Below are 27,968 nucleotides of genomic sequence, written 5' to 3'. Positions count from 1 at the left end.
TACCTTACAGAAAAGTTAATAAAAAATATTGTTTGGCAATACTTTTGTCCACACTAGGTGCAAAGGAAGGTCAGGTAACTGTGGTTAACTTGAGAATAAACACAGGGTGTTCTTCGGCTTAGTTTATTTTTTTGAAAGAAAGTGCAAAATTGGTGTCGGACACCCCACCCCATCACCTTACAGAAAAATTAATTAAAAAAATATTGACGTCAAATAATTGTCCGCAATAGGCACAAAGGGAAGCTGTGTAGCTGTGGTCTACTTCAGAAAAAAAAACACAGTGTGTTTTACGGCTTAATAAAAAAATTTCTACGGCAATACTTGTGTCTGCACTAGGTGCAAAGGGAATCTGGGTAGCTGAGATATACTGGAGAAAAAAACCAAGGTGTTCTTCCGCACAGTTTTTTTGGAACGTAGGTCCAAATTTAGGAACAGACACCCAACCCCGCTACCTTACAGAAAAGTTAATAAAAAATATTGTACGGCAATACTTTTGTCCGCACTAGGTGCAAAGGAAGGTATGGTAACTGTGGTTTACTTGAGAATAAACACAGGATGTTCTTCGGCTTAGTTTTTTTTTTTGAAAGAAAGTGCAAAATTGATGTCGGACACCCTGCCCCATCACCTAACAGAAAAATTAATAAAAAAAATATTGACGTCAAATATTTAACCGCAATAGGCAAAAAGGCAAGCTGTGGTCTAATTCAGAAAAAACACAGTTTGTTTTACGGCTTAGTTTATTGTTTTTTTATGTAGGTTCAAAGATTTAGTCCGTCAGTCTTATTACCTTACAGTCTACCTTACACTTACAGAAAAGTTAATAAAAAATGTTCTACGGCAATCCTTTTGTCCGCACTTGGTGCAAAGGAAGGTCGGGTAACTGTGGTTTACTTGAGAATAAACACAGGGTGTTCTTCGGCTTAGTTTATTTTTTTGAAAGAAAGTGCAAAATTGATGTCGGACACCCTACCCCATCACCTAACAGAAAAATTAATAAAAAAAATATTGACGTCAAATAATTGTCCGCAATAGGCACAAAGGGAAGCTGTGTAGCTGTGGTCTAATTCAGAAAAAAACACAGTGTGTTTTACGGCTTAGTTTATTGTTTTTTTATGTAGGTTCAAAGATTTAGTCCGTCAGTCTTATTACCTTACAGTCTACCTTACACTTACAGAAAAGTTAATAAAAAAATGTTCTACGGCAATACTTGTGTTTGCACTAGGTGCAAAGGGAAGCTGGGTAGCTGAGGTGTACTGGAGAAGAAACCCAAGGTGTTCTTCGGCACAGTTTCTTTTGGAACGTAGGTCCAAATTTAGGAACAGACACCCAACCCCGCTACCTTACAGAAAAGTTAATAAAAAATATTGTTTGGCAATACTTTTGTCCACACTAGGTGCAAAGGAAGGTCAGGTAACTGTGGTTAACTTGAGAATAAACACAGGGTGTTCTTCGACTTAGTTTATTTTTTTGAAAGAAAGTGCAAAATTGGTGTCGGACACCCCACCCCATCACCTTACAGAAAAATTAATTAAAAAAATATTGACGTCAAATAATTGTCCGCAATAGGCACAAAGGGAAGCTGTGTAGCTGTGGTCTACTTCAGAAAAAAAACACAGTGTGTTTTACGGCTTAATAAAAAAATTTCTACGGCAATACTTGTGTCTGCACTAGGTGCAAAGGGAATCTGGGTAGCTGAGATATACTGGAGAAAAAAACCAAGGTGTTCTTCCGCACAGTTTTTTTGGAACGTAGGTCCAAATTTAGGAACAGACACCCAACCCCGCTACCTTACAGAAAAATTAATAAAAAATATTGTTTGGCAATACTTTTGTCCGCACTAGGTGCAAAGGAAGGTCGGGTAACTGTGGTTTACTTGAGAATAAACACAGGGTGTTCTTCAGCTTAGTTTATTTTTTTGAAAGAAAGTGCAAAATTGGTGTCGGACACCCTGACCTATCACCTTACAGAAAAAATAATAAAACAAATATTGACGTCAAATAATTGTCCGCAATAGGCACAAAGGGAAGCTGTGTAGCTGTGGTCTACTTCAGAAAAAAACACAGTGTGTTTTACGGCTTAATTTATTGTTTTTTATGTAGGTTCAAATATTGAGTCCGTCAGTCTTATTACCTTACAGTCTACCTTACACTTACAGAAAAGTCAATAAAAAACCTTCTACGGCAAAACTTGTGTCTGCACTAGGTGCAAAGAGAAGCTGGGTAGCTGAGGTGTACTGGAGAAGAAACCCAAGGTGTTCTTCCGCACATTTCTTTTGGAACGTAGGTCCAAATTTAGGAACAGACACCCAACCCCGCTACCTTACAGAAAAAATAATAAAAAATATTGTTTGGCAATACTTTTGTCCGCAATAGGTGCAAAGGAAGGTCGGGTAACTGTGGTTTACTTGAGAATACATACAGGGTGTTCTTAGGCTTAGTTTATTTTTCTGAAAGAAAGTGCAAAATTTGTGTCGGACACCCTACCCCATCACCTTACAGAAAAATTAATTAAACAAATATTGACGTCAAATAATTGTCCGCAATAAGCACAAAGGGAAGCTGTGTAGCTGTGGTCTACTTCAGCAAAAACACAGTATGTCTTACGGCTTAGTTTATTGTTTTTTATGTAGGTTCAAAGATTTAGTCCGTCAGTCTTATTACCTTACAGTCTACCTTACACTTACAGAAAAGTTAATAAAAAATGTTCTACGGCAATAATTGTGTCTGCACTATGTGCAAAGGGAAGCTGGGTAGCTGAGGTGTACTGGAGAAGAAACCCAAGGTGTTCTTCCGCACAGGTTTTTTTGGAACTTAGGTCCAAATTTAGGAACAGACACCCAACCCGCTACCTTACAGAAAAGATAATAAAAAATATTGTACGGCAATACTTTTGTCCGGACTAGGTGCAAAGGAAGGTCGGGTAGCTGTGGTTTCCTTGAGAAAAAAACACAGGGTGTTCTTCGGCTGAGTTTATTTTTTTGAAAGAAAGTGCAAAATTGATATCGGACACCCTACCCCATCACCTAACAGAAAAATTAATAAAACAAATATTGACGTCAAATAATTGTCCGCAATAGGCACAAAGGGAAGCTGTGTAGCTGTGGTCTACTTCAAAAAAACACAGTGCTTATGGACGACATGTTTGCTGTTAACAGTGTATCTTTATTTATAATAATATTCAGGATGAAAATTGAAAACTGCAACATTTCCTTTAAACCATCAATTCATGAGCAAAAAAGCCACCTTCGCGATGTGGCTTGTTATTTCAGAGCAGGTAGACCTTGACCTAATGAATACTTTATTTTCTTGTTTGATTTGCTCTAAATGATTTAGTTTTTGTGATTTAAGTATACACCTGTATTCTACTATATGTTCTATTTTAGCCATGGCGGCCATGTTTTCAGAGAAAATAGAAAATAAAACAAACGCTTTATCTTAGATAACCTAAGAACCATTCAGCTTCAACTTGGTTTAGATTGGTTAAGCAGTTTTAGAGCAGACGATTTTTTGAATGAGAAAAACCTGATAAACAAAATGTTTATAACTGTCATTAATTCCTTAAGGATGTTCGCTTATCATGGATGTTCGCTTGTCGTGTTTTGGAATTTTTGTCAGATTTTCGCAATCCTCTGCTTTTATCCATTTGAATGCCTTATCAAATTTTGCCCATTGAACCCCATTTTTTTTTGGCATGTATAACTATAAGCCATTTGTTAAAGTCTTATAAAATCTTATTTATTTTTTAATACTTTTTCAGAACTTTAACATGTCACTGATATCCTGAATGGTCAGTTGACAATATTAGTCCTTAGACCCGATCATTTACAGATCTTACTTTGCTTAACATTTTTACTGTTTATAGGTTATCTTTATTAATAATAATATTTAAGATATAAAACAAAAGCTTCTGAGATTTCACAATTGTGGGGCAGCAACCCAACCATGGATTGTTATATTCATCTGAACATATCAGGGCTGATAGAACATGACATGATGAACATGTATACTACATGTCAGATTTTTTTTTAACTGCTTTAGTTTTTAAGATAAAGGCCAACAGTTGCATTTTACCCCTATGTTCTATTTTTAGCTTGATACCCATGTTGTTTTTACGAAATACAAAATAAAACACAAATTGCATTTTAAATAACATAAGGATCATTCAGCAAAGGTTTAGTTGGAATATGTTGAGTAGATGTTTGAAATAGTTTACACCGGACGGACGGCAAAAGCTCATATTTCATTTTAAAAAGTGAGCTTATAAGAAAACATGAACTGACTGGTGTCTTTTTTGAATTAATACAACAAAACAATATTGTTAACGATAATTTCCTGTCGTAATTGAATGGCCCTTTTCTATGAAAGTGATCTGACCAACAGTTTTATAATAAGAAAAAAATCATGGGATAACAGATCTATAGACATTTAAATTAAAAAGAAATACATGTAAGCAACCCTTTCAACTTTATAATAAAAACATTCATTTGTTATTATCCCTCCGTGCGGCTAGCTTAGTAAATTTCTCTGAAACCTTGTGTTTGATATTTTTTTTCGGTTAGTGTTGAAAAAGACATAGCATAATATTCATGATGCGTTTCTAAGCATTAACTGATTAAATCATTTCAGTTATTATTTAAGTAGTTTCAATAAACAATAGACATTAACGATGTATTTGATTCAATTTCATTACATCTGACAAACATTATACCTGATTGTCCCGGATTATATACCACGTCTGCAACTGCGAGCTAAAACAAAATGGTGAATAAATAGTTATAATTATAGCTAGCACAATATTGATCATTGATATGATTTTTAACAAAACAAACTTAATATATTCCACATTTTCCACAATTTCGTTAGTATCGGTTTTTGTCAGGGTCTCACTGTGAAATAGTGGTTAGATATTTAGTCAATTGTAATTGATTTGTAAGCGTTATTGCATTTGTCTTAATATTTTTTCCATAAAATGCATGATATTTACAACACTTTTTCTCTTCAAATACAATACAAAACCGTGATAAATAGGCGGATAGAGGAACAGACATAAAAAAGACGAAAACATGGAAATAAAGACTAATTGATTGAATGCTGTGTCAATATGACTTTGCCAATATGTTTGCCAAATATTGGGAGTACTTAAACCTATGCAAAGCAAGTAAAGACTACCAACGAGGTAAAGAAATATTTCCTATGACTTGTTATTTATTTATTTACAATGTGGAGAAAATGTTGAATGTGTTCACAAGTTAATCTCGTTAAATATACGAATGAATATATATATTTGAGAATAAAGTTGGAAAATCGTATAAAAAAATAGTTGCAAAGTAAGCTAAAATATACTACAATCAAGAATTAGAAAACAAATACGCTAAATTAGTTAAACAAATATCCTCAAAGATGCCAGGCATATAGTGTGTACGCCAGACTCGCTAAATCTGCCATACTGAAGTACTTTTGACATCTTAAATCAAGTTGCTTTTTTACAAAAATAATAGCAATACGTGAACCTCAAATCGCTGACTGGTCAACAAAAGATTGCTACTGAATTTTTGTTTCCATTTGAATTGAGTGATTGGCGGAGAAAATGATGAAGTTAAACCACCTGGCTGTATTAAAATTTGTAATAATGTAAACATTCTTGCACAAGTCAGTTGAGAGTAATGGTGGATAGTTGTGAAAAGAAAAAAGTGTATATGTACAGCTACTATTTGAATATACATTTTCAAGATCGACTATTTCATTAGTCTCTTGGGATTAAACATACATTTTTTGCATACACCTATTGCAAATCCTAGTTTTTACAAATCAATAAAAATATAAATTTCGGGCATTCAGTTTGTTTTATAATCTAGATGCATATATTTTATACATCATATCTTTATATTGAGTGTCCTTCATAATACCACTCGATATATATTCTATAGATACATTTTCCATGTGAAGTGAAACCCTGTGGCATACAATGTTTAAGATTTTTTCGTATATATTTCTCAAGAGTAACACACTATGTTCATTTGGACCTCTTATATAGAGACTTACTTTGTTCACATAAAATATCTCGAATTTTAAGGATTTCCTGAATTTCTTAAATAAATCCAAATATTCTACAGGGAAACTTTGTTTTGAAGAATATCTTGTTTTCAGAAGTTTTATGAATACATACACATACTATCGAAAGAATCTATTTAAATAAGCCATGTAGATATGAAAAACATCAAAATTATTGCGCACCCAAATGAACCTTTCCATAGATTCACCTGATAGTTACCTGTCCATTTAAACTGTTGGCAGTTCTATTGTCCCATCTATCAAATACAACAGGTATTTTTCTCTGTATAGTTTATTCACTCAGACCTTTAAATTTCTACTAACTGAAATCTATCACTCATTGATTAATCTACCAGAGTAAAAAGTTTACCTGCTAAACTGATAGAAATTACTTGTTTCACATAAAAAAAAATGCCTGTGATTTCATGTTTATTAAACATTTATTATATTTTTTCAATCTGTTCAAAATAGATAACAAGTTTGTTTTGAAAAAAAAAGTATTGTCCGTATGAAAATTTGCATCTTTTAGTTTTATGTTTAGTTATAGAATACTTTTAAGAAGGCCTTCATATATAAAAATCGCCATTTCATTGCATTGTTGTTTTTTTTTATCAATGTTTTTTTGGAAATAGGAATAATGTTGATTTTTTTCAGAAATCAACTTTTATTAAATGTTTGAATCAGTGTTTACATTCAACAGTTTGAAAATATACTACATTCAAACTCATATACAGTTTTAATACTTATAGTCAACATGTGATTTCTACCAGTTTAGCAGATAAACTTTTTACTCTGGTAGATTAATCAATGAGTGATAGATTTCAGTTAGAAGAAATTTAAAGGTCTGAGTGAATAAACTATACAGAGAACAATACCTGTTGTATTTGTTAGATGGGACAATAGTTTAAATGGACAGGTAACTATCAGGTGAATCTATGGAAAGGTTCAATAGGGTGCGCAATAATATATTGTACGCCAGCCGCGAGTCAAGTCTACAAAGAATCATCAGTGACGCTCCAATGCAAATAGTTTAAAAAAAAAGGCAAATGCAGTACGAATTTAAGTTACCTTTTCATTAGATAGAAAAGAAAGCGAAAAATCACATTCGTGGGTGAAACTAATACTTAAGCCTGAAAATAGTATTTTAGCGCAAAAATGGTAAAAAGAAAGCATGTGCACTTATATGAATTTACGTCATTAAATATACTATAATGGTTTACTTTTTAAATTGTTATAACAATCAAAAATCACGGTGAATACGAATGATATGAGGGAAAATTAGGCACAATTTAACGTTAGCCGTCATATACTTTTTGAGAGCTTATGTAACATCATGTTCATTTCTAACCTCACATATGCGACAACTGTAAATATAATGAACCTGTTTATTTACTTAACTTCAATTTTAATGAAGTTTTTACGACTTAAAGATGTCGAACGGCACTAACATCTTTCTAAAAGTCTTATACAAATTATGTGAGAGAAATGAGAAATGTTAATCTTCGCAGACCCGAAATCTAGGAAATGTCTTTTTAACATTTGTAAATAGTTCACTTATTTTAGTATGGATAAAAAACTATCATATCTTTCTACCAAAAATATATCCTTTAAGCTATACATTGTTGAAAATTCAGCATTCAGTATTAGATATATTAAATCAATAAAGTCCATTGTTCAAGGATCAAAACCAGCTAACAATATTATATTAGATAAATAAATATTTATCTTTTATTGCTTTAGAAAACAAAAATGAATAAAAGATGTGTTTATTTAATAAAAAGGCTAAGTATGCTAAACAAAGCCTTTACTTCGTAAGTTCATTGTGAGTATCAATTGATTATTAAATACTGTACATATACTTTTTCAGTGGTGAACCTATTTTCACGAATTTCGCGGTAGGTATATTTTCGCGAAAATACATACACGCGAATACAAATGCAGCTTAGATAAATGTAAATAATCTTCTCGTAAATTTACAACGTTTACCTAGTTTTCCTTAACATGACCTCATTTGAACTGTGAAACTGTTAAAACAACACCAGTGACCCATACAAAAAATCCATAAAGGACAAAAGGTAACAAACAATAACCAAATGAAATTGGGAATTGAAATGAGGAATGTGTCAAAGAGACAACAACCCGACCGTAGAAAAAAAATACAGCAGAAGGTCACCAACAGGTCTTTAATGTAGCGAGAAATTCCCGCACCCGGAGGCGTCCTTTCCAATAAAAGAAAGAAAAAAAAAAGAATTGAAATTGTATAATAAACATACATTCCTGCTTGTGAACTGTTTTTCCGAAAAAAAACTTGAATATGATATCAATAAAGACAAATATCAAGTATTTAAAGATGGACATTTTATTTATCAAATGAATCTCAGATTCTTTTTAAAGATTATTGCTATGAATAGAATAATTGGCATTACGATAGTAATTAATATTGTTATGATATATGTTGTAAAACATTAATTGCTTTTTTTGTGAGGTGCAAATACTTAAAATTCCCTTTTGAATTGGAATTACGCAGTATTCTTTTCATTCACGACTTTTAAAATTTAGATATTTAGCTAAATTTGGGTACGCATTCCTGCTTATTGGTGCTCAAACGTTACAAACAATTTTCATAAACGTAAAGACTGATCAAACATGTGGAACGTAATGCACGTATTCAATTACAATGTTGATTATTATTCTATAATTATTAGGAATAAATTATCTTTCTGCCCTCCGACCACCTTTGCATCATACAACATACAAAACCAAAGAAAGCGTGCGACTACAAAATCATTTCTATATTTTAAAAATCGAATTTTTATCACAATTTAATGTATAAAATCAAAAATCAGTTCGTATCAATATATTGAATAGTTTTAAAGGTCGCACACTGTACATTCACACCATTTCCGATCGCACATCACACTGTTACAGTATTCCCCTTTACAATATACACCATGGTACAATACACCTTCGACAATTAATAATTATGTTAGTTTAATATCGGTATTTATGAGCTTTTCAAGAATATATATCCAAAATTTTAAGGAGATCAATATAAAGAAATATTACACAGTGATCACTAAATTTGTTAAAGTTCATAAAGTCTTTGTTTACAAAAATAATCAGTCAGCTCAAATGTAGGCATCTGTGTTCGAAGGCGTGTACGAGTAATTGTCTGAAATACGACGATACAAATGTTATGTTTATTATAGATATCTTTTGATAAAAATGTTTATTTGTGTTTTATTGCACAATTGTCACTTGCTTTTTTCTTTTTTAAAACTCTCCAAACAATAGAAAAACGTCATTTTATTCGTAATTTCTTATAAATAATACTGTTTTAGTTGGCTACTTTTTTTAGGTTAATATGTTTATAAAAATTAAACCATATAACACATTGCCGTCATATAAGATAACATAAATGTACAGTTAAATATCTAGATTTTGATGTAATGCTGTTTTTCTAACAGTCAGTCGAATATTCATGTCTGAAAAAGCGTCAAATTTTTTGCATCTTATCTTTTGAGAGTATTCTTCAATTTTTCAAATTCTTGTAAAAATAAATAATTACAAATCGTAAATAATTGTTTATTGATGAAGAAGGTTATTAATGTACAATAAAAAGCAGTGTATACTAAATTTGTTTGAGATCAATCATATGTTTACAAAAAAAATCAATATCCATGAATGCAGATACATGTGTTCGAATGCGTTTACGACTAATTGTCTAAAATATTACGTTATCAAGTGTATGTTCATTAAAAGCATCTATTGATAGCAGTGCTTAATTATTTTTGGCATAATTTCTCACCAAACAGTACGAGTAATTGTCTGAAATACGACGTTACCAATGTTATGTTTATTATAAACATCTTTTTATAGAAATGCTTATTTGTGTTTTATTGCACAATAGTCTTTAGATTTTTCTTTTTAAAACTCTCCAAACAATCGAAAAACGTCATTTTATTTGTTATTTCTTATAAATAATACTATTTTACCTGACTACTTTTAAAGATTTATGTATTCATCAAAATTAAACCATATAACAGTGTGACATTATATAAGATAACATAAATGTACAGTTAAATATCTTGATCTATATGTAATACTGCTTATCTAACAGTCATTTGAATGTTACCGTCCGAAAAAGTCGCCGACATTTTTGTGTTTTATCTTGTGAGAGTATTTCGCAAGTTTTGAAATTATAGTGACAGTAATGGTTACAAATCGTCAGAAATTGTATATTAATGAAGTTATTTATCACTGTACAATATAATTTCGTGTATGCTAAATTTGTGTACGTTCAAATAATCTAATTTTAGATGTAACGCGTCTTCTGATTGGCTGACGTTATTTTGTTATGATCCCATAGACATAATTTAGTCATGTGTCCGTAACGTCTTCAACGTTTTTTCATGTGTTTCTAAGGTTTAAAATGGAATTTTGAATGAAATTATAAAAAATGACTGTAATATTTTTTCTGTCTATTCGAAATAACATAAAAATGTGGAACACACTGTTAAATAACCCGCTACGCGCGTTATTCATTATACACCAATTTTTTTTTATGTTATTTCTTCATAGAGAGAAAAAATTATTCCTTAAATATATTTTTTCCAAAATAATCAATATCCACGAATGCAAATACATGTATTCGAATACGTTTACGACTAATTGCCTAAAATATTACGTTACCAACTGTATGTATTTAAAGCATCTATTGATAGCAGTGCCTATCTATTTTTTGGCATAATTTGTCACCAGCTTTGATTAGTTAAAAACTTTCCATGCAATTGAAAAACGACATTTTATTTGCAATTAATTATTTTTAGGAAATATTATTTACAAAACTAAACTACATACAAGTGCGCCGTTATCAAAGGAAGAATAATTGTCCAGTTAAGTGTTTTATCGTGGTGTTTTGCATGTTTAATAACAGTTATTTGAATATACCTGTTTACAAAAGTTCATCCAAAAGATATGCTTCTGATTTGAAGAAGCTATTCTACACAATCGGATAATCTCCTGAAAATATAAATACAAAATAGTCATTACTTGAATATTTATGCAGTAACTAATAATTGTACAAATTAAACAGTGTACATAGCAAAAATTAAGTTCATTTTTTTACGAAAATAATGAGTTACCCTGGGTGCAGATGTATATGTTCAAATGTTTTCACGACTGATTGTCTGAATTGTTAATTTACCCTTGTTATTTGTTTTGAACGCATCTTCTTATATAAAAGAGCTTATTTGTGTTAGATTGCACACTATGTCACTAGCTTTGTCTTTTAAAAAACTTGTCTATAACTAGAAAACGCCATTTTATTTGCAATTTATTATAAATAAGACTGTCTTACGTAGCTACTTCTTGAGGTCAAAATGTCTATAAAATAAACCACATAACAAGGTGCCGTGATATAAAAAAACATTAATGTACAGTTTAATATCTTAATCTTCATGTTTTGCTTTTTTATAGCAGTTAGCAGAATACTCCTGTCTAAAAAAAAGTCGCCAACATGTTTGCTGTAAATGTAATGAAATTTTTTGACAAATTTGTAAAAGTTGATAAAGTCTTTTTTTTACAAAAAATAATCAGTAAGCTCAAATGTAGATATATGAGTTCGAATGCGTGTTTGACTTAATGTCTGAAATATTATGTTACCAATGTAATGTTCATTTAAAGCATCTTTTATAAACGTGCTTATTTGTGTATTTTTGCACACTATGTTACTAGCTTTGTCTTTTTTTTAAACTCTCCTAAAGTCCTTTTTTTTGCAATTTCCTCTTAAATAATACTGTCCTACGTGGCTTTTTGTCGTGGTCAATATGTTTATAAAATTAAACCACATAACACTCTGCCGTTAAATAAGTTAACAAAACTGTACAGTAAAATATCTTGATCTTATTTTTTTGTTTTTTCAGAATTTTATATTTTATCAAAATACCTAAGCCCCCATTGTATATATAATTAACTGATAGTTGTCATCAAATAGGGTAAAAGTTAATCCTTAATATCGACTGTAGTGTTATAACCTAACTGGGACTCCGTTAATAGTACAACATCATAATTTCTTATTTATTGAAGAAAAAAGTGGATCTGTTATTTTATCATATTACTTTGAAATAAACTCACCTATGTTCTAGACACAAAATTTCATGTTGTGGAAAAAACACTTTCTCTTTTGACCGATCAGAATGGTTATTTCAGTAAATCTTTTAAAAATCATTCTGACCACCTAATTTGTTAGTTGTACAATAATCCAATATCATGATTGATAGGGTATTAGGCCTGATTATCCACAATGTCACTAATATATCACTATTCAACATGCCTCAGACACTTTATTTCACAAAGTCACCAATGGATTTCTATGCAATATGCATCATGAAATATCACACAAAATGTATAAACACGTTAACACATATATACAACATGTATTAACAATATCCACCAATTTATAATATCACCTTGAGATGTTCAATTATCCACAATTACACAATGACACAATGATGCGTGTACAATGCTTCCATGCACAATGAATTTATATGAACACAGCTAAACGCACACACTATCCCTTCGTTTGATATGTTTGAGCTATTGATTTTGCCACTGTATTAGGATTAACGTCAAAAGAGTAGGTTTCAGCTTCCCAATAGTGACGCATTGGGAAGCTGAAATCATCACTTCGTAATTTTAACGGACGCCATCACGAGTATGTTTACCGTCATGAAATATTTGTTATATTAATGATATCGGATATGTTCCTAACATGTATGTCGTAACTACAATCCCGTTCTCTTTTCGAGAATGTGACCTTTCGAATTAGAGTTTTGATGTAATGTCTGTTTGTTAAGTTGTTGTTGTCCATTCGTTTGATGTGGGGTTTTTTTGTCATTTAATTAGGGACTTTCCGTTTTGAATTTTCCTCGGAGCTCAGTAGTTTTGTGATTTTACTTTACACTGTTTATCACTTTGAATCTGAACCAAATGAATATATTCCAAACTGGTAAAATTAAACACAGTTGACTTTCACTTATACACTTCCACAATATAACGACTTGCAACACCAGCAAGTATACATCGTGTATTCTGACTAATACACATCGATGAAGTATTCATATTTCCCAATAGTACAACTTGCAACACCAGGAAGTATACACCTTGTTATATCACTAATATACTGCCGCAATAGCAAAACTTGCAATGGCAGCAAGTACTGCTTGATTTATTTTACTTGACTGGGCAGAGTTTAATCGGTTTGTTCATAATAGACTAGTTCATCTATATAAAGGTATTTTATACACTCATCAGTGAACTGTCCACATCATACACTCATTTTGTTTGTAAATTCGTTTGGTGACATGATAGGTGATTAGAAATCAATAATAATTGAAGTGGCAATCCTCTTTATCACACACATCTTCAAATAGACTGTCCTGTGTTAATCAAAACGTAAGCTCCACCCATTCAGGTGAATTAACATTTGTGACAAACACCTTGTATTCTCACTAATACAACAACGTAATATATAAGTTTCACTTTGTATCAATTACTTTTGATTAAGTTTGTAATTTGTTTTTTCTTCACAAAAATAATCAGTAAGCTCAAATGCAGATATATGTGTGTGAATGCGTTTACGACTGTTTATCTGAAATATTACATCACAAATGTAATGTTTATCAAAAGCAACTTTTTAAAGATAATCTTATTTGTGTTTTATTGCACATTTGTCATAAATGTACAGTTAAATATCGTGATCTTCATGTTTTGCTATTTTTCTTACAGTCATTCCAATATACCTGTCTAAAAAGTCGCCGAAATGTTGGCTATTAATGCTGTGAGATTATTTATTGTCATTTCTTATATATAATACACGTTTTGAAATTCTGGTGACATGAAAAGAAACAAATAGTAATTTTTTGTATATTAATGAAATATTAAACAGTGATCACTTAATTTGATTAAGTTCGTAATTTGTTTTTCTTCACAAAAATAATCAGTAAGCTCAAATGCAGATATTGTGCGGAATATGTTTATGACTGTTTATCTGAAATATTACATCACAACTGTAATGTTTATCAAAAGCATCTTTTTATAGATATTCTTATTTGTGTTTTATTGCACATCTGTCATTAGTTTTGTCTTTTCAAAACCCTCCTAACAGTAGAAAATGTCATTTTTCGCAATTTTTTATAAATAAGACTGTCTTACGTGGCTACTTTTTTTGGTCAATATGTTTCCCAAAATTTAACAACATTATACTCTGCCGTTATATAAGGTAACATAAACATGATAAATGTACAGTGAAATACCTTGATCTTGGTGTTAAGCTTTCTTTCTTACAGTCATTCGACTATCCCTGTCTGGAAAAGTTGCCGCAACGTTTGCGTCATTTCTAATGAGAGTATTCCTTAAGCATTAAAATTCTTGTAAAATTAATTATTACAAATCGTCAACAATTGTATATTAATGAAGCAAGTTATCAAAATACAATAGAAACCCGTATATACTAAATTTGTTTCAGATCAATAATTGTTTTACAAAAATAATCAATATCCACGAATGCAGATACATGAGTTCGAATGCGTTAACGACTTATTGTCTGAAATTGTACGTTACCAATTGTATGTTCATTTAAAGAATCTATTGATAGCAGTGTCTATCTATTTGTTTGACATAATTTGTCACCAGCTTTGATGTGTTGAAAACTTCCCATGCAATTAAAAAACGTCATATTGTTTGCAATTACTTATAAAATAATTGTCACCAAAGTCAGAGGGTTACCGCTATAAAATCAGGTTTAATTCACCATTTTCTACATTTGAAAATGCCTGTACCAAGTCAGGAATATGTGTTCTTGTCTATGCGTTTTGTTATTAGGTTTTGCCATGTGATTATGGACTTTCCAAATTGATTTTCCTCTAAGTTCAGTATTTTTTTTATTTTACTTTTTACGTTTAGAAAATATTATTCACAAACCTAAACTACATACAAGATCGCCGTTATAATAGGAAGACTAAATGTGCAGTTGGTTGTCTTGATCGCGGTGTTTTGCATGTTTACTAAAAGTTATTTGAATGTCTGTTTACAAAAATTTGTCCAAGATGTATGGTTCTGATTTTAAGAAACTATTCCAAGAAATCAAAAAGTATCCTAAAAATAGAAATACAAAATTGTTAATACTTGTATATTTTTGTAGTAATTTATAATTGTACAAAAGAAACAGTGAACACTAAAACAATGAAGTTCATTTTTTTTTTGGGGAGGGGAATAATCAGTTACCTTGGTTGCAGAATAAAGACAACAGTAGTATACTGCTGTTCAAAACTCATAAATCCATGGACAAAAAACAAAATTGGGGTAACAAACTTAAACCGAGGGAAACGCATTAAATATAAGAGGAGAACAACGACACAACACCGAAACGAACCACACACAGAAACGTACCAAGCAACACACAAAACACCACGAGAATAACAAATATAACATCAAAACCAAATACTGTGAATATATTTTTTTTCGTGGGTATCAATTTTCGTGGATAGCTGAAAACTTGCATTTTCATGAATATTTGATTTCGTGGTTTTGCCAATCTCTGTATATAAAGCTATTATATTATATATTATTCGTTGAACATTTGAATTCGTGGTTCACCTCTACCCACGAAACCCCCGAAAATTGGTATCCAACGAATAATAATGAATCCACAGTACATGAATTTGGGATAGACAAGTACTGTGCCACGTCTTATCTCAATATCTCAAAAGTAAGAGAAAACACAAACGACTCAACGTTAAAATGCAACACACACAGAAACGAACAATATTATAACAATGGCCATCTTCCTGACTTGGTACAGGACACTTTTAAAGGGGAATAAAAGTGGTGGGTTGAACCTGGTTTTATGGCATGCCATACCTCGCACTTTAATGGCAAAGTTAAATATAACATTGAAATGACAACATAATCAGTCAGGGGCGTAACTTAAACAAGTTAATAAAAAATAATTACTTATGTAAGTATTTTTTTTATTTTAAAAATAAAAGAAATACTTAATAGAGTTATTTTTATTTTCAATAGAAACATAGACTAAATGTAGTTTTCATGATTTTAAACAACATTTTATATCATAAAATAAAGAATTTATCAGATTTGAGAGGAGTATAGGGATAAAGGGTTACTTTGAAAATAATGACAAAAATATTACTTCAATAAGTTATTTTAAACATTTTTGAAAAAAACAACAATTACACTTATCTAAGGCACATATGTAATTGATTTAGGTTACAAATTATAAATAACTTCAGTTCTTTATTAATTCACAATTATCTATCTATTTATATCAGTCTACCTTCAAGATTTTAGAGGAAAATGACAATTTAATAGTCCCAAGAGACCAATCTTTGACCCAGAAGCGTCGGTATGAAAGATTAGTGCGTCGGAAAGTTCAATAGTGTTTCTGAAGAATTAGTTTTTATATATCAAGGGAAAAATAACCAGATAACTGTGAACATTATTTAAAGCTAGTAAAATCTGTATTCTTGGACACCTATAAAAATAATATTCAGAAACATAACTTATATAAGTTATATTTAAATTAGCCTTGTTTTCAACATTACGTGTATAGGTAATTTTAATTGTTACTTGTTTAAGTAATGCCCCTGACTGGTAATATTACAGGACTACAATACAAATAAAAAGGAGAACATATTAGACAAAGAAAAGCATGATTAATAGATAACAAAAAGCATCAGATTAAAATTAGATAAGATATATGTGTTCGAATGTTTTTACGACTTTTTGCCTGAACTCTTAAATTACTAATGTTATTCCTATTAAAAGCATTTTTTTATATAACAGTTCATATTTGTGGTTCATTGCACACTATGTCACTAGATTAGTCTTTTAAAAAAACTCTTCTTACAATAGCAAACCGTGATTCTGTTTTCAATATATTATAAATAATTCTGTCTTACGTAGCTACGTCTTCATGGTCTTAGGGTCAAACTGTTTATCAAAATTAAACCACATGACACTGTGCCGATATATATAAAATAACATAAAGTACAGTTAGATATCTTGATTTTCATGTTTTGCTTTTTTCTAACAGTCAGTCGAGTTTTCTAGCCCCAGACCATCTCAGAAGTGTTTGCTGTTTATGTTGTTTGATTATTTCACAAGTTACGAAATTGTAGTTAAATTAAGTTCATAAAGGTTTTTTTTGTACAAAAATAATCAGATGCAGATATATGCTATTGAATGCGTTTACGACTTTTTGTCTGTAAAATAACGTTTCCAAAACAATGTTCATTGAACGCAACTTTTCATAAGAGTGCCTATTTGTGTTTTATTGCACATTTGTCATAAGCTTTGTCTTTTTAAAAACTCTCCTTACAATAGAAAACGACATTTTATTCGTAAATTCTAATAAATACAACTGTCTTACGTGGCTCCTTTTCTTAGTTAATTTGTGTATCAAAATTAAACAACAATACACTGGGCCATTATACATGATAACATAAATGTACAGTTATAAATATATTATCTTCATGTGTTTTTTTTTCTAACAGTCATTCCAATATACCTGTCTAAAAAGTCGCCGAAATGTTGGCTGTGAATGCTGTGAGATTATTTATTGTCATTTCTAATATATAATACACGTTTTGTTATTCTGGTGACATAAAAAGTAACAAATAGTCAATTGCTGTATATTAATGAAATATTCAACAGTTATCACTAAATTTGATTAAGTTCGTAATTTTTTTTTCTCCCAAAAATAATTAATTTAATTTAAACATATTTATTTATAGTGGATTGGGAAACAAGTTTTGCAACTTATATTAATCCCTTTCCACTTTGCGGGTGCGAGTGCTGCCTTGTAGCGGCATTAGCCTACTCTTTTTCGAAATCTACAAGGGTGTCTTTAACGTGCAAGAGATGTGGCTCTCTCTTAACACGGGCCAGCCATTTATCGTCCCCGTCCGACGGACTATCATCGTTTCCTCAAGACCATACTTGCGAATGGTGTCAAGGGAGAGCCGAAAATTGGGTTCCTGAAATTTTCATCCCAAACGGGAATCGAACCAGGTACCTTTGTGTTAGTAGTCCGATGCACTAACCACTACACCACGGCTCTCAAAAATAATTAGTAAGCTCAAATGCAGATATATGTGTTCGAATACGTTTACGAATGTTTTTCTTAAATATTGCATCACCAATGTAATAATCAAAAACCACTTTTTAAAGGTATGCTTATTTGTGTTTTATTGGACATTTGTTATTAGTTTTGTCTTTTCAAAGTTCTCATTTTATTCGAAATTTTTGATAAATAAGACTGTCTTACGTGTCTACTTTTTTTGGTCAATATGTTTTTCAAAATTAAACCATATTATACTCTTTAGTTATATATGAGAACATACATGTACAGTTAAATATCTTGATCTTGATGTTAGGCTTTTTTCTAACAGTCTGCCGACTGTTCCTGCCTGACAAAGTCGCCGATATTTATTCGTCTTATCTTGTGAGAGCGAAACTTGACACTAAACCCACCTATGTTCCAGAAACAAAATGTTATGTTGTGGAAAAACACATTCTCTTTTTATTGGTCATAATGGCTCTTTCAGTAAATCTTTTAAAGTTTCTTCTAACTACTTAATTTGTTTGTTGTACAATAATCCATTATCATGATTGATAGGGTATTAGGCCGGAATATTCACAATGTCACCAATATATCACTATTCAACATGACACAGACACTTTATTACACACTGTCACCAATGGATTGCTATGCAATACGCCCTATTAAATATCCCACAAAATGTATGAACACGTTAGCACATGTATACAACATATATTAACATTATCCACCAATTTATAATATCACCTTGAGATGTTCAATTATCTACAATAACACAATGACACAATGATTCATGTACAATGCTCAAATGCATTTATATGAACACATCTAAACGCACATGTTGATGTTGCAACTGTATTGGGATTGATATATAGAAATTGACTACGAGGGTCGGTTGGAAACAAAATCTTACGACACAGGAGGTGGTTTCAACTTCCCAATAGTGAAGCATTGGGAAGCTGAAATCATCACTCCGTTATGTTAACGGAAGCCATCATGAGTTGGTTGACTGTGATGAAATATTTGTTATTTTAATGATATCCGATATGTTCCTTACATGTATGTCGTAACATCAATCCCGTTCTCTTTTCAGGAATGTGACCTTTCGAATTAGAGTTTTTACCTATATGTCTGTTGGTTAAGTTCACACATCATTATCAATATCATTAAATTTTCATACAATTTGGGGGTTTATCGCTTTAAAGACAGGTTCAATCCACCATTTTCCTACATTTGTAAATGCCTATACCAAGACAGCAATATGATAGTTGTTGTCCATTCGTTAGATGTGTTTTAATTTTTGATTTTGTCATTTGATTGACTTTCCGTTTTGAATTTTCCTCGGAGTGCAGTAGTTTTGTGATTTTACTTAATTGATTATCACCTTGAATCCGAAAGAAATTAACATATTTCATACTGGTAAAATTAAACACAGCTCACTTTTACTTATACACTTCCACAATATAACGACTTGCAACACCAGTTCATCTATATATAAGTGTTTTTGGATAAACTCATCAATGAACTGTCCACATCATACACTTATTTTTTTTTTGGTAAATTCGTTTGGTGACACTATAGGTGATTAGCAATCAATAATATTTGTAACAGCAATCAATCTTATCACAAACATCTTCATAAAGACTGTCCTTATGCAAATATATTCGTAAGCTCTACCCAATCAGTTGAATTCACATTGGTAATAAGTAAAATCACAAAAATACTCAACTTAGGGGAATATCCATCCAAAGTTTATTATCACATGGCAAAATCAAATAACAAAACGCATAAAAAACAAATGGACAAGAACTGTCATATTCCTGACTTGTAACAGGCATTTTAAAATGTAGAAAATGGTGGATTAAACCTGGTTCCCTAGCGCTAACCCTCTCACTTTAATGACAGTGTCATCAAATGCTGTTATATTTACATTTATGCGTGAAATAAACAGATACTATAAATAAAATAGTCAAAATATGGGTACATCAGTCATCATCGTATAACATTTTTTAAAAAGAACAATTTAACAGAACACAAAAACATCTACTATCTACGAACACATTCATTGATTTGAGTGTCTGACGTCAGAAAGTTGTTAACGTCACAAAAAATTTTCGTTCAATGTGCATACAAACAATTTTAAAATTTACATAGGCAATGTTATCATACAGGGTTAACAAATCAAAAGTGCGTAAGAATAGATTTCAGAAATAGATCGAGATTGAAACTAATATAATGTTATAAATAGAAATTATAAGAATCCACAAATAGTTAATTCCGCTACGCGATTGAATGATTTTGACGTTTGTGGCATGGTTCAACGTATATTGTAATTCATAATAGAAATATATCATAATCACATATAATAGAACAATATCATACTGACGGGATCTTTTATATGTACAGAGTGAACAAACGGAATGAAAAAATATCGCATATACAAAACAAACCACCAAACAATGAAAGCCAATACAAACACTTTGACAAGAGGTATAAGTACCGTGCCACGTCAAACGGATATCACATAAAACCATTCAACAGTGAAACTAATATTAATAATAGAACAAAGACAAATGAAAGAACTATAAAACACGTTGTTAAGATGAACACCTTGTATTCTCACTAAGACCATAACTTAATATATACATTGATTCACTGATAGGGTCTTTGCATCGGAACTAAACACATTTATTTCTAAAAAAAAACAGTTGTTGGCATGACACGGGTTATGTTCTTCTCATATATTTTATGATAGTATGATACTAAACCCCTAACGGGAGGGATTGTACCTGATATTCATATGATGAAGACATAATCTTTCAATCAGTTTAATTGAGGTCTGGAGCTGGCATGTCAGTTAACTGCTAGTAGTCTGTTGTTATTTATGTATTATTGTCATTTTATTTAGTTTCTTTTGTTACATCTTTTGACATCAGACTCGGACTTCTCTTGAACTGAATTTTAATGTGCGTATTGTTATTACTTTTACTTTTCTACATTGGCTAGAGGTATAGGGGGAGGGTTGAGATCTCATAAACATGTTTAACCCCGCCGCAATTTTGCGCCTGTCCCAAGTCAGGAGCCTCTGGCCTTTGTTAGTCTTGTATGATTTTTAAATTTTAGTTTCTTGTGTATAATTCGGAGTTTAGTATGACGTCCATTATCACTGTACTATTATGCATATTTTAGGGGCCAGCTGAAGGACTCCTACGAGTGCGGGAAATTCTCGCTACATTGAAGACCCATTGGTTGCCTTCGGCTGTTGTTTGCTCTTTGGTCAGGTGGTTGTCGCTTTGACATATTCACCATTTCCTTTCTCAATTTTATGTAAGTTTCACTTTGTATCACAATCACTTTTGCAATATTTACATATAAATCCACACACTATAAACATCATTTCGAATCACTCTATTTACCAGTTGGAAAACAATTCCTGATGTTATCACTTCAACGGTCCTAAGCTGGTTTGTATAAAACCATCTGGAGCAGTCTATTATACTTAAAGGGATGAAAATCACAACTATATATTAATTTTAGACACTACAATTAATTAACAGTCTAAAATGGCCTATATTCGTACTCGACTGTACTGATTTTTACTCGACTAGCCTGACTTGGTCTAAATTTCACTTAAGAATACTCGACCACAGTCTTAACCGTACTCGACTATGCTGATTTGTACTTAACCCTTATCTTTGACATTGAAAATATTGTGAAGTATTACTCAACCAGCCTGAACTGTACTCACCTATCTCAACCATACTCTACCAAGGGTCTGATCAACACTCTACCTGTCTGAACCATACTTGACCAAAAACAAATTCCTTTTTTTATTTTAATTGTTAAACTAACTTTTTTTACTGACGTGACAACCGCCCCAATAAAATAAAGATATAATATAAAATCAGATTTGTACATCCTTACATGATTTTCAAATTTTTCAAATAGAGAAGGTTAAATCAGATTATCGTATAAAATCATGTCATTTTACTAATTTTAAAATTTGAGAGTTTAGAAAAATAAAATATTATCTTTTACCTAAAATTACACTTATACAACCTTATTGAGGTGCTTCTTATTTGGCATGAATGTTTTTTATCTTAATTTCCAAAAATATATTATAAAAACTACATACTAGGTTTCATAGTTCCATACTATAGTAAAATAACTATCTTTTTAATGAGACACATGACGCAACAGCCAAGAAAATCACTTGAAATGTTCAACCTTATATTAGAAATATCCTTAATTATAATTCGAGATATTTTATATGTGATACGACATGTATAAATCGAATTGAAAAAAAGAATGAAAAGTTAAGATACATTAATAAATTTGTTCTTCTGATTAATGTATCAGTTAATACCTCCATCTTGGCGCAACTCATTAAACAGATTACATCTGGTCAGAGAGTATTAAATTATTATCGAATAGGCCATTTCAGACTTTTACTGGTTTTTAGTGAGACGTGTTTTAAGTGACATATGGTGCTCGGACTATGAAGAAACTTTTAGAAACCTAATTAAAATGAAAAGACAACTGGTATTTTACATAAAAAATAACTATGACCGATTTCTGTTACAATATGTTTATATAAACAAATCCCTATTTTAAATGCCTACACGAATTTGTGAATGATTTTAATAATGAGTAAAGGATATCCCTGCTTCTACATAGTTCGGCATTCCATGACGTCACTAGGTCGTATATATTGACAATTTTTCGATATACTGATTTTTCCGGATTTTAAAAGAAACTTAAGTAGAGTGCAGGAGAGCTCAAGCTACGATAATTTCACAAGAAACAGAAGAGAAATGTATAAACAAAAGTGCACGAAATCAAAATGTTCATCTTTTTATATACTCATCTATTCAGTATGAAATTTTAAGGTGTTTTCTCCATTTATAAAGATAAAAAGATAGACCACTTTCGAGTTCCTCCGTCACCGGAAGAAAAAAAATCGTCAATAATATGCCTGCATGACGTCATTTACCAGAGAGAGAGGCTCGCCTGTATCACTGCACTATTCACGTTCAAAAGTCTTAGTAATAGTTATTGTGTAGGAATAAGCAGCAAACAAAATCGTGCACTATAGCATCATAGATTTCCAACCACTCGCTAAACGTGGGAACGGAAGTGACACAAGTGATATTCTCTAAAACCAAAGTATTTGACGGAAATGCATCGAACTCGAAAGTTGTCTTTTGAAGTGAGAGGCTTGGAAATCTGGCCAACTGTATATAAGGAATTGACGCCTTGAAACCGTCGTATCCCAAAAAAGAACTATATGATTAAAAGTCACTTTTAAGTTTAAACATTTCTTTCATTCCCGGGTGTCAAATGTGAAACTTGATCTGTTCACATTCTAGGGCAACTGAGATCACCCACAGTTTTTGTATGGCGCTTGGAGTTGCTCGAGCTTTGGTTTATATATGTTGTGTTTTGCGTACTATTGATTGTCTGATAACTGTTTGTCTTTTTGTCTTTTTTTTTCTTTTTAGTAAAAACGTTGGCAGTTTATTTTCTACTCGTTAGTTTAAATGTCCCTTTGATATCTTTCGCCTATCTTTTTATTTCTCCAACTATAGCAAAACAACATACTAACTTAGTGACACTATTTGCAATTGTGAAATTATGAAATTTAATTTACGGCAACTTGAGAATGATTTGATTTTGAGAGATCACTTAAAACAAGCGCAAGACATTTAAAGCAGTATGACAAATTGATATTAACAACCCTTCACCAAGACCAAGATGGTAAAGGCACTGTGCAATTCGTATATACGTTGTATTCTACAAATAATACCAACCAATGTACCTCAGTATAGTAATCGAGTTAGATTGGTTTGTATAGTAAGTGATTTTGTCAATTTTTACATTAAAAGAAAGATTATTCTGTTTTCTATTTTAGTTTTTTCTCGTATTCAAGAACATAGCCCATCATGAAACAATCATTATTTAATAAAAGAAGACCCGTTTCTTATCGACAAGGTTTACTTTTTCTTATTAGAATTACAAAAAAAATTTGTCCATTATTTTTCTTTAATATTCCGTTGCACTCTGATTAAAAGTACCAATGTGCTAAATTATTTAGAAATTGGAATATATATTATTCAGTATCGTACTAGTCCTGAATACCAAACAGCGTATTTGAGTATTGTTTCAAGTGAGAAAGGCTATGTATAGTGAGCGATTTTGTCAATTTTTATTTAAGAATAAAGTACATTTAAGTTTCTATTTCAATGCCCTGTGTTCTTCATCGGGTTGCCCATATATCATTTTCCCATAACGTAACTTTACGTCATTTTCATTATACAAAACAAAAAGATACAACGAAAATTACCATAGCAGGACACCGTAGAAAGATACACTAGGTGACAAATCTTATTTCACGGCAAGTAAAAAAGAAGCAAATAAAAAAGTATGGAAAAAATGTCCTTTAACACATTTTATTATGTTATTACGTCACAGCTTATCTATAGATTTAAAGTCAATGTCCAGACTATACTGAATCGCATGAATGACATACGCATGAGATGACCTTAACAAATTTATCAAGAATACAGTCTCATCGTGTCACGGTATTGCTAATTTTTTTTTTTATGGGGGGAACGTTAGTTTTCAGCTAATATGTTCATTCCCGGCACATTCTGTATGTACATACCTATGCAGTTCAAAAGCCTGTAATTCAGTAGTTATCGTTTGTGATGGTTACCTATTTGTTTTGCGTTCCTTTTTTGCACATAAATCAATCCGTTAAATTTCACGTTTGGATTGTTTAACATTTATCATTTTGAGGTCTTTTATAGCTGACTATGCAATATAGGCTTTGTTCATTTTTTAATCGGTACGGTGATTCATAGTTGCAATTTAATGCCTGTGTCAGTTGGTCTCTTGTGTAAGGTTGTCTAATTTGCAATAATACCAAAATCTTCTTGTTTTATATTTATGCTTTAAAATTTTTGATTTCAAATGTATTCCTCTGTTTTTCTTCCATGTAAACACGAGTTATTCATTATAAAACATCCCTTTGTAGATAGAAAGAAAAGATGTTAACTCTTTTTGTTTCCATTTTCCGTTTCCGTGCCGTTTTCCGTTTCGTTTACTGTCTCCACCGTTTGGTAACATCTCATACAAAAATTGGTACACACTAAATAAAAAACGAATAAACCAAGAAAACTCGTTTCATCTAAATTGAATTATTTCCCCATAGACTGAGAAAATATATTACAGTTTTTCCATATATATCAAAATTTCAAACACATCAATGATAATAAAATAAACCATAAAGGACCCCATCAGGTATTTAAACAGAATGTAAAATGAAAAGCTTTTGGATTCAAATGAGAATATTTCTAACTTACGGAGTCTTTATTTCGATCAGATTGTATGACCCCTTTCAATCTCAAAGACAGGTTTATTTGAGAAAAACGGAAGGATTAACAGTTCATCATTCTTTATTTTTAATATTCTGCGTTTGCTATTAACACACTGCAATCAATGATAAGTTGCCAATTCACTGATTTCATGACATGTATTTAAAGATAAAAAAACACGATGACATCTTTCTTATAGATTGCTTTTTAAAACGCGTCTTTTTCAACTGATTTTTATAGTTCGTTCTTATGTTGTACTGTTATACCACTGTCCCACGTTAGGGGAGGGATTGGATCCCGCTAACATGTTTAACCCCGTCACATTATTTATGTATGTGCCTGTCCAAAGTCAGAAGCCTGCAATTCAGTGGTTGTCGTTTGTTGATGTGTTACATATTTGTTTTTCGTTCATTTTTTAAACCAATAATAAAGGCCGTTAGTTTTCTAGTTTGAATTGATTTACATTGTCATATCGGGGCCTATTATAGCTGACTATACGGTAAGGCTTTGCTCATTGTCGAATGCCGTTCGGTGACTTATAGTTGTTAATGTCTGTGTCATTTTGGTTTCTTGTTTCTCATTGACAATCATACCACGTCTTTTTTTTTGTATGAAATAGTATGAAACCATACCTGGTAGTTTTATTCAGGTCATGAAACATTAAACTTTTATATTCTATAATGTTCAGTTGCAATTAATGGCACTATGTAACGTCTTTAAAAGCTTTAATTATACATTTTTTTTTTAATAACTTTAAAGATTTTCTGGCGGTGGCGCTTTTTCTGCGCAAGTGACCTAAAAGCGACGTCGGCGTTTTAAAGTGTCTTCCACAACCACACATGACACCTTCCACAGGAAAATTATCGGGTAACCACTTTGAGAACGTAACTGTATTTGTTGAAGCAAACATTCCCTTTTTCCTAGTCCTTTTCTTTTTTTTCATAAAAGTATCCTTTAGTATGTTAATAGCCTTCTTCCATACTGCAATTGAAGTTTTTTGTTCATAGATAGATCAATGGTGTGAACTGTTGTTTTTTTTTAATTTTGGTTATATTGTGCTATTTCTTATTATAAAAAAAATATCTTATTCTCAGGTCTTGTTCACCATAAGTATAATATGTGAGTCCATTGATAAATTGAATACTCTTTATTTCTACATAGCAAAGCACCATCGTCGACGAACCTAACCATGGTATCAACAGTCGTTATTGATTTTTCCTACTCTATGGAGGAGATTAACATGTATGTCATAATATGGCAAATCTATCCAATTTTGCATTTTTAATGTTTGTTGAAAGGAAGCATATGATGGTACGTTAAGGGTGGACATGCAATGTTTGTGTTTATTTCACGAACGCTAAATGAACACATGTGATCGTTTAAACGATTATTGTTATTTCATAGCATTGTTTTTTTGTAGCTTACTCCTGCTCTGTGACTATCGTAGAATAACAGACCCACTTCGTTTCTTAAACCCAGGTTGTAAAAAAAATAATCTGATTTTTTCAAAACACTCACCAGCCGTAAATATAATAAAGCACGTAATTTTCTATATCAAAATGAAAAGACCTTAACATAAATTACGTACTACTCTCGATATTTGCACATTTATTTGAAGATTTAGACCAATTGATATCTACTTTTTTTCAAAATCAAAGATGGAGTAGGACACCCTATCTACTATACGAGAATATGACTACTGATAAACCAAGTGAAAAATCATTTCAGCTATAAAAAGATATCAGAGAACAAACTTGCATTGGATAGACATATTTGTGATATTGATAAGTAAAATGTCCCGTATTTAAGTACACTTGTTTTTTTTATAATCATTTGTCATCAGGTAGTAATTTTTTTGTTTATCTATTCAACCTAGGAATCAAACACACATGAAGGCTACAAGAGGGAGATTTATATGAAACAACGAGTAGATCGACAAGTTCTACTAACTTGATAAGGGGGAAGAAAATAGAGTAGGCTAGTGAGATGTTGTACTGTAAATATAGAGCTACGCTAAAATTGTTGTTATACTAATAATTTATTAAAGGGAATATCCGCCATAATTATACAATTCTTAATTTGTGAAATGCAATTTCTCAAATCGAAAAATGTAATTTCTTAATTTGTAACATGTATTCTTTCCATCTGTTACATCTTTTTCTACATTTCTTGATGTGTTAAATGTAAATTCTTAAAGTGTTAACACAATTTTTTAATTTGTTTACGTATTTTATTCATTCGTAATATGAATTTCTAAATTTATTAAATTTTTTATGAGGAAGATTTCATATCTTTAATTAGTACATATAATAATTTGTTTTTTTTTTAACACTTGAGTATAAATGTATTGCTCTAAAGCTGTTAAGGGATGGATCATTTGCTATTCGGAGGGGAGAGAAGGGA

At 31.3% G+C, this 27,968-nt stretch overlaps 1 protein-coding gene and 1 long non-coding RNA gene across 4 annotated transcripts in view; both read right to left on the bottom strand.

Annotated features, from left to right (window-relative positions):
- Positions 1-10,795: 10,795 nt before the first annotated feature.
- Positions 10,796-14,769, bottom strand: LOC143070638 (uncharacterized). Its single transcript, XR_012976616.1, has 3 exons — positions 14,366-14,769; positions 12,186-13,701; positions 10,796-11,072 (listed from the first exon to the last, which is right to left on the bottom strand). It is a non-coding gene; the product is annotated as an uncharacterized LOC143070638 (long non-coding RNA).
- Positions 14,770-14,859: 90 nt separating this feature from the next.
- Positions 14,860-27,968, bottom strand: part of LOC143070619 (uncharacterized) — a 157,606-nt gene continuing 144,497 nt past the window's right edge. For 2 of the 3 annotated variants that reach the window (XR_012976605.1, XR_012976607.1), the window contains exon 6: positions 26,274-26,546. Coding sequence is in view for 1 of the 3 variants with exons in the window: in XM_076244851.1 (XP_076100966.1) it covers positions 15,195-15,206 (12 nt within the window). In the remaining 2 variants the exon portion in view is untranslated. Of the gene's footprint in view, positions 15,207-26,273; positions 26,547-27,968 lie in introns of those variants that run through there. The other variant, XM_076244851.1, reaches the window with a different exon arrangement.

The sequence above is a fragment of the Mytilus galloprovincialis genome, chromosome 1 (assembly GCF_965363235.1).
Source record: "Mytilus galloprovincialis chromosome 1, xbMytGall1.hap1.1, whole genome shotgun sequence".
NCBI lineage: Eukaryota > Metazoa > Mollusca > Bivalvia > Mytilida > Mytilidae > Mytilus > Mytilus galloprovincialis.
Note: the sequence above shows the minus strand (reverse complement) of the source record. Positions and strands in the feature narration are given on the sequence as shown.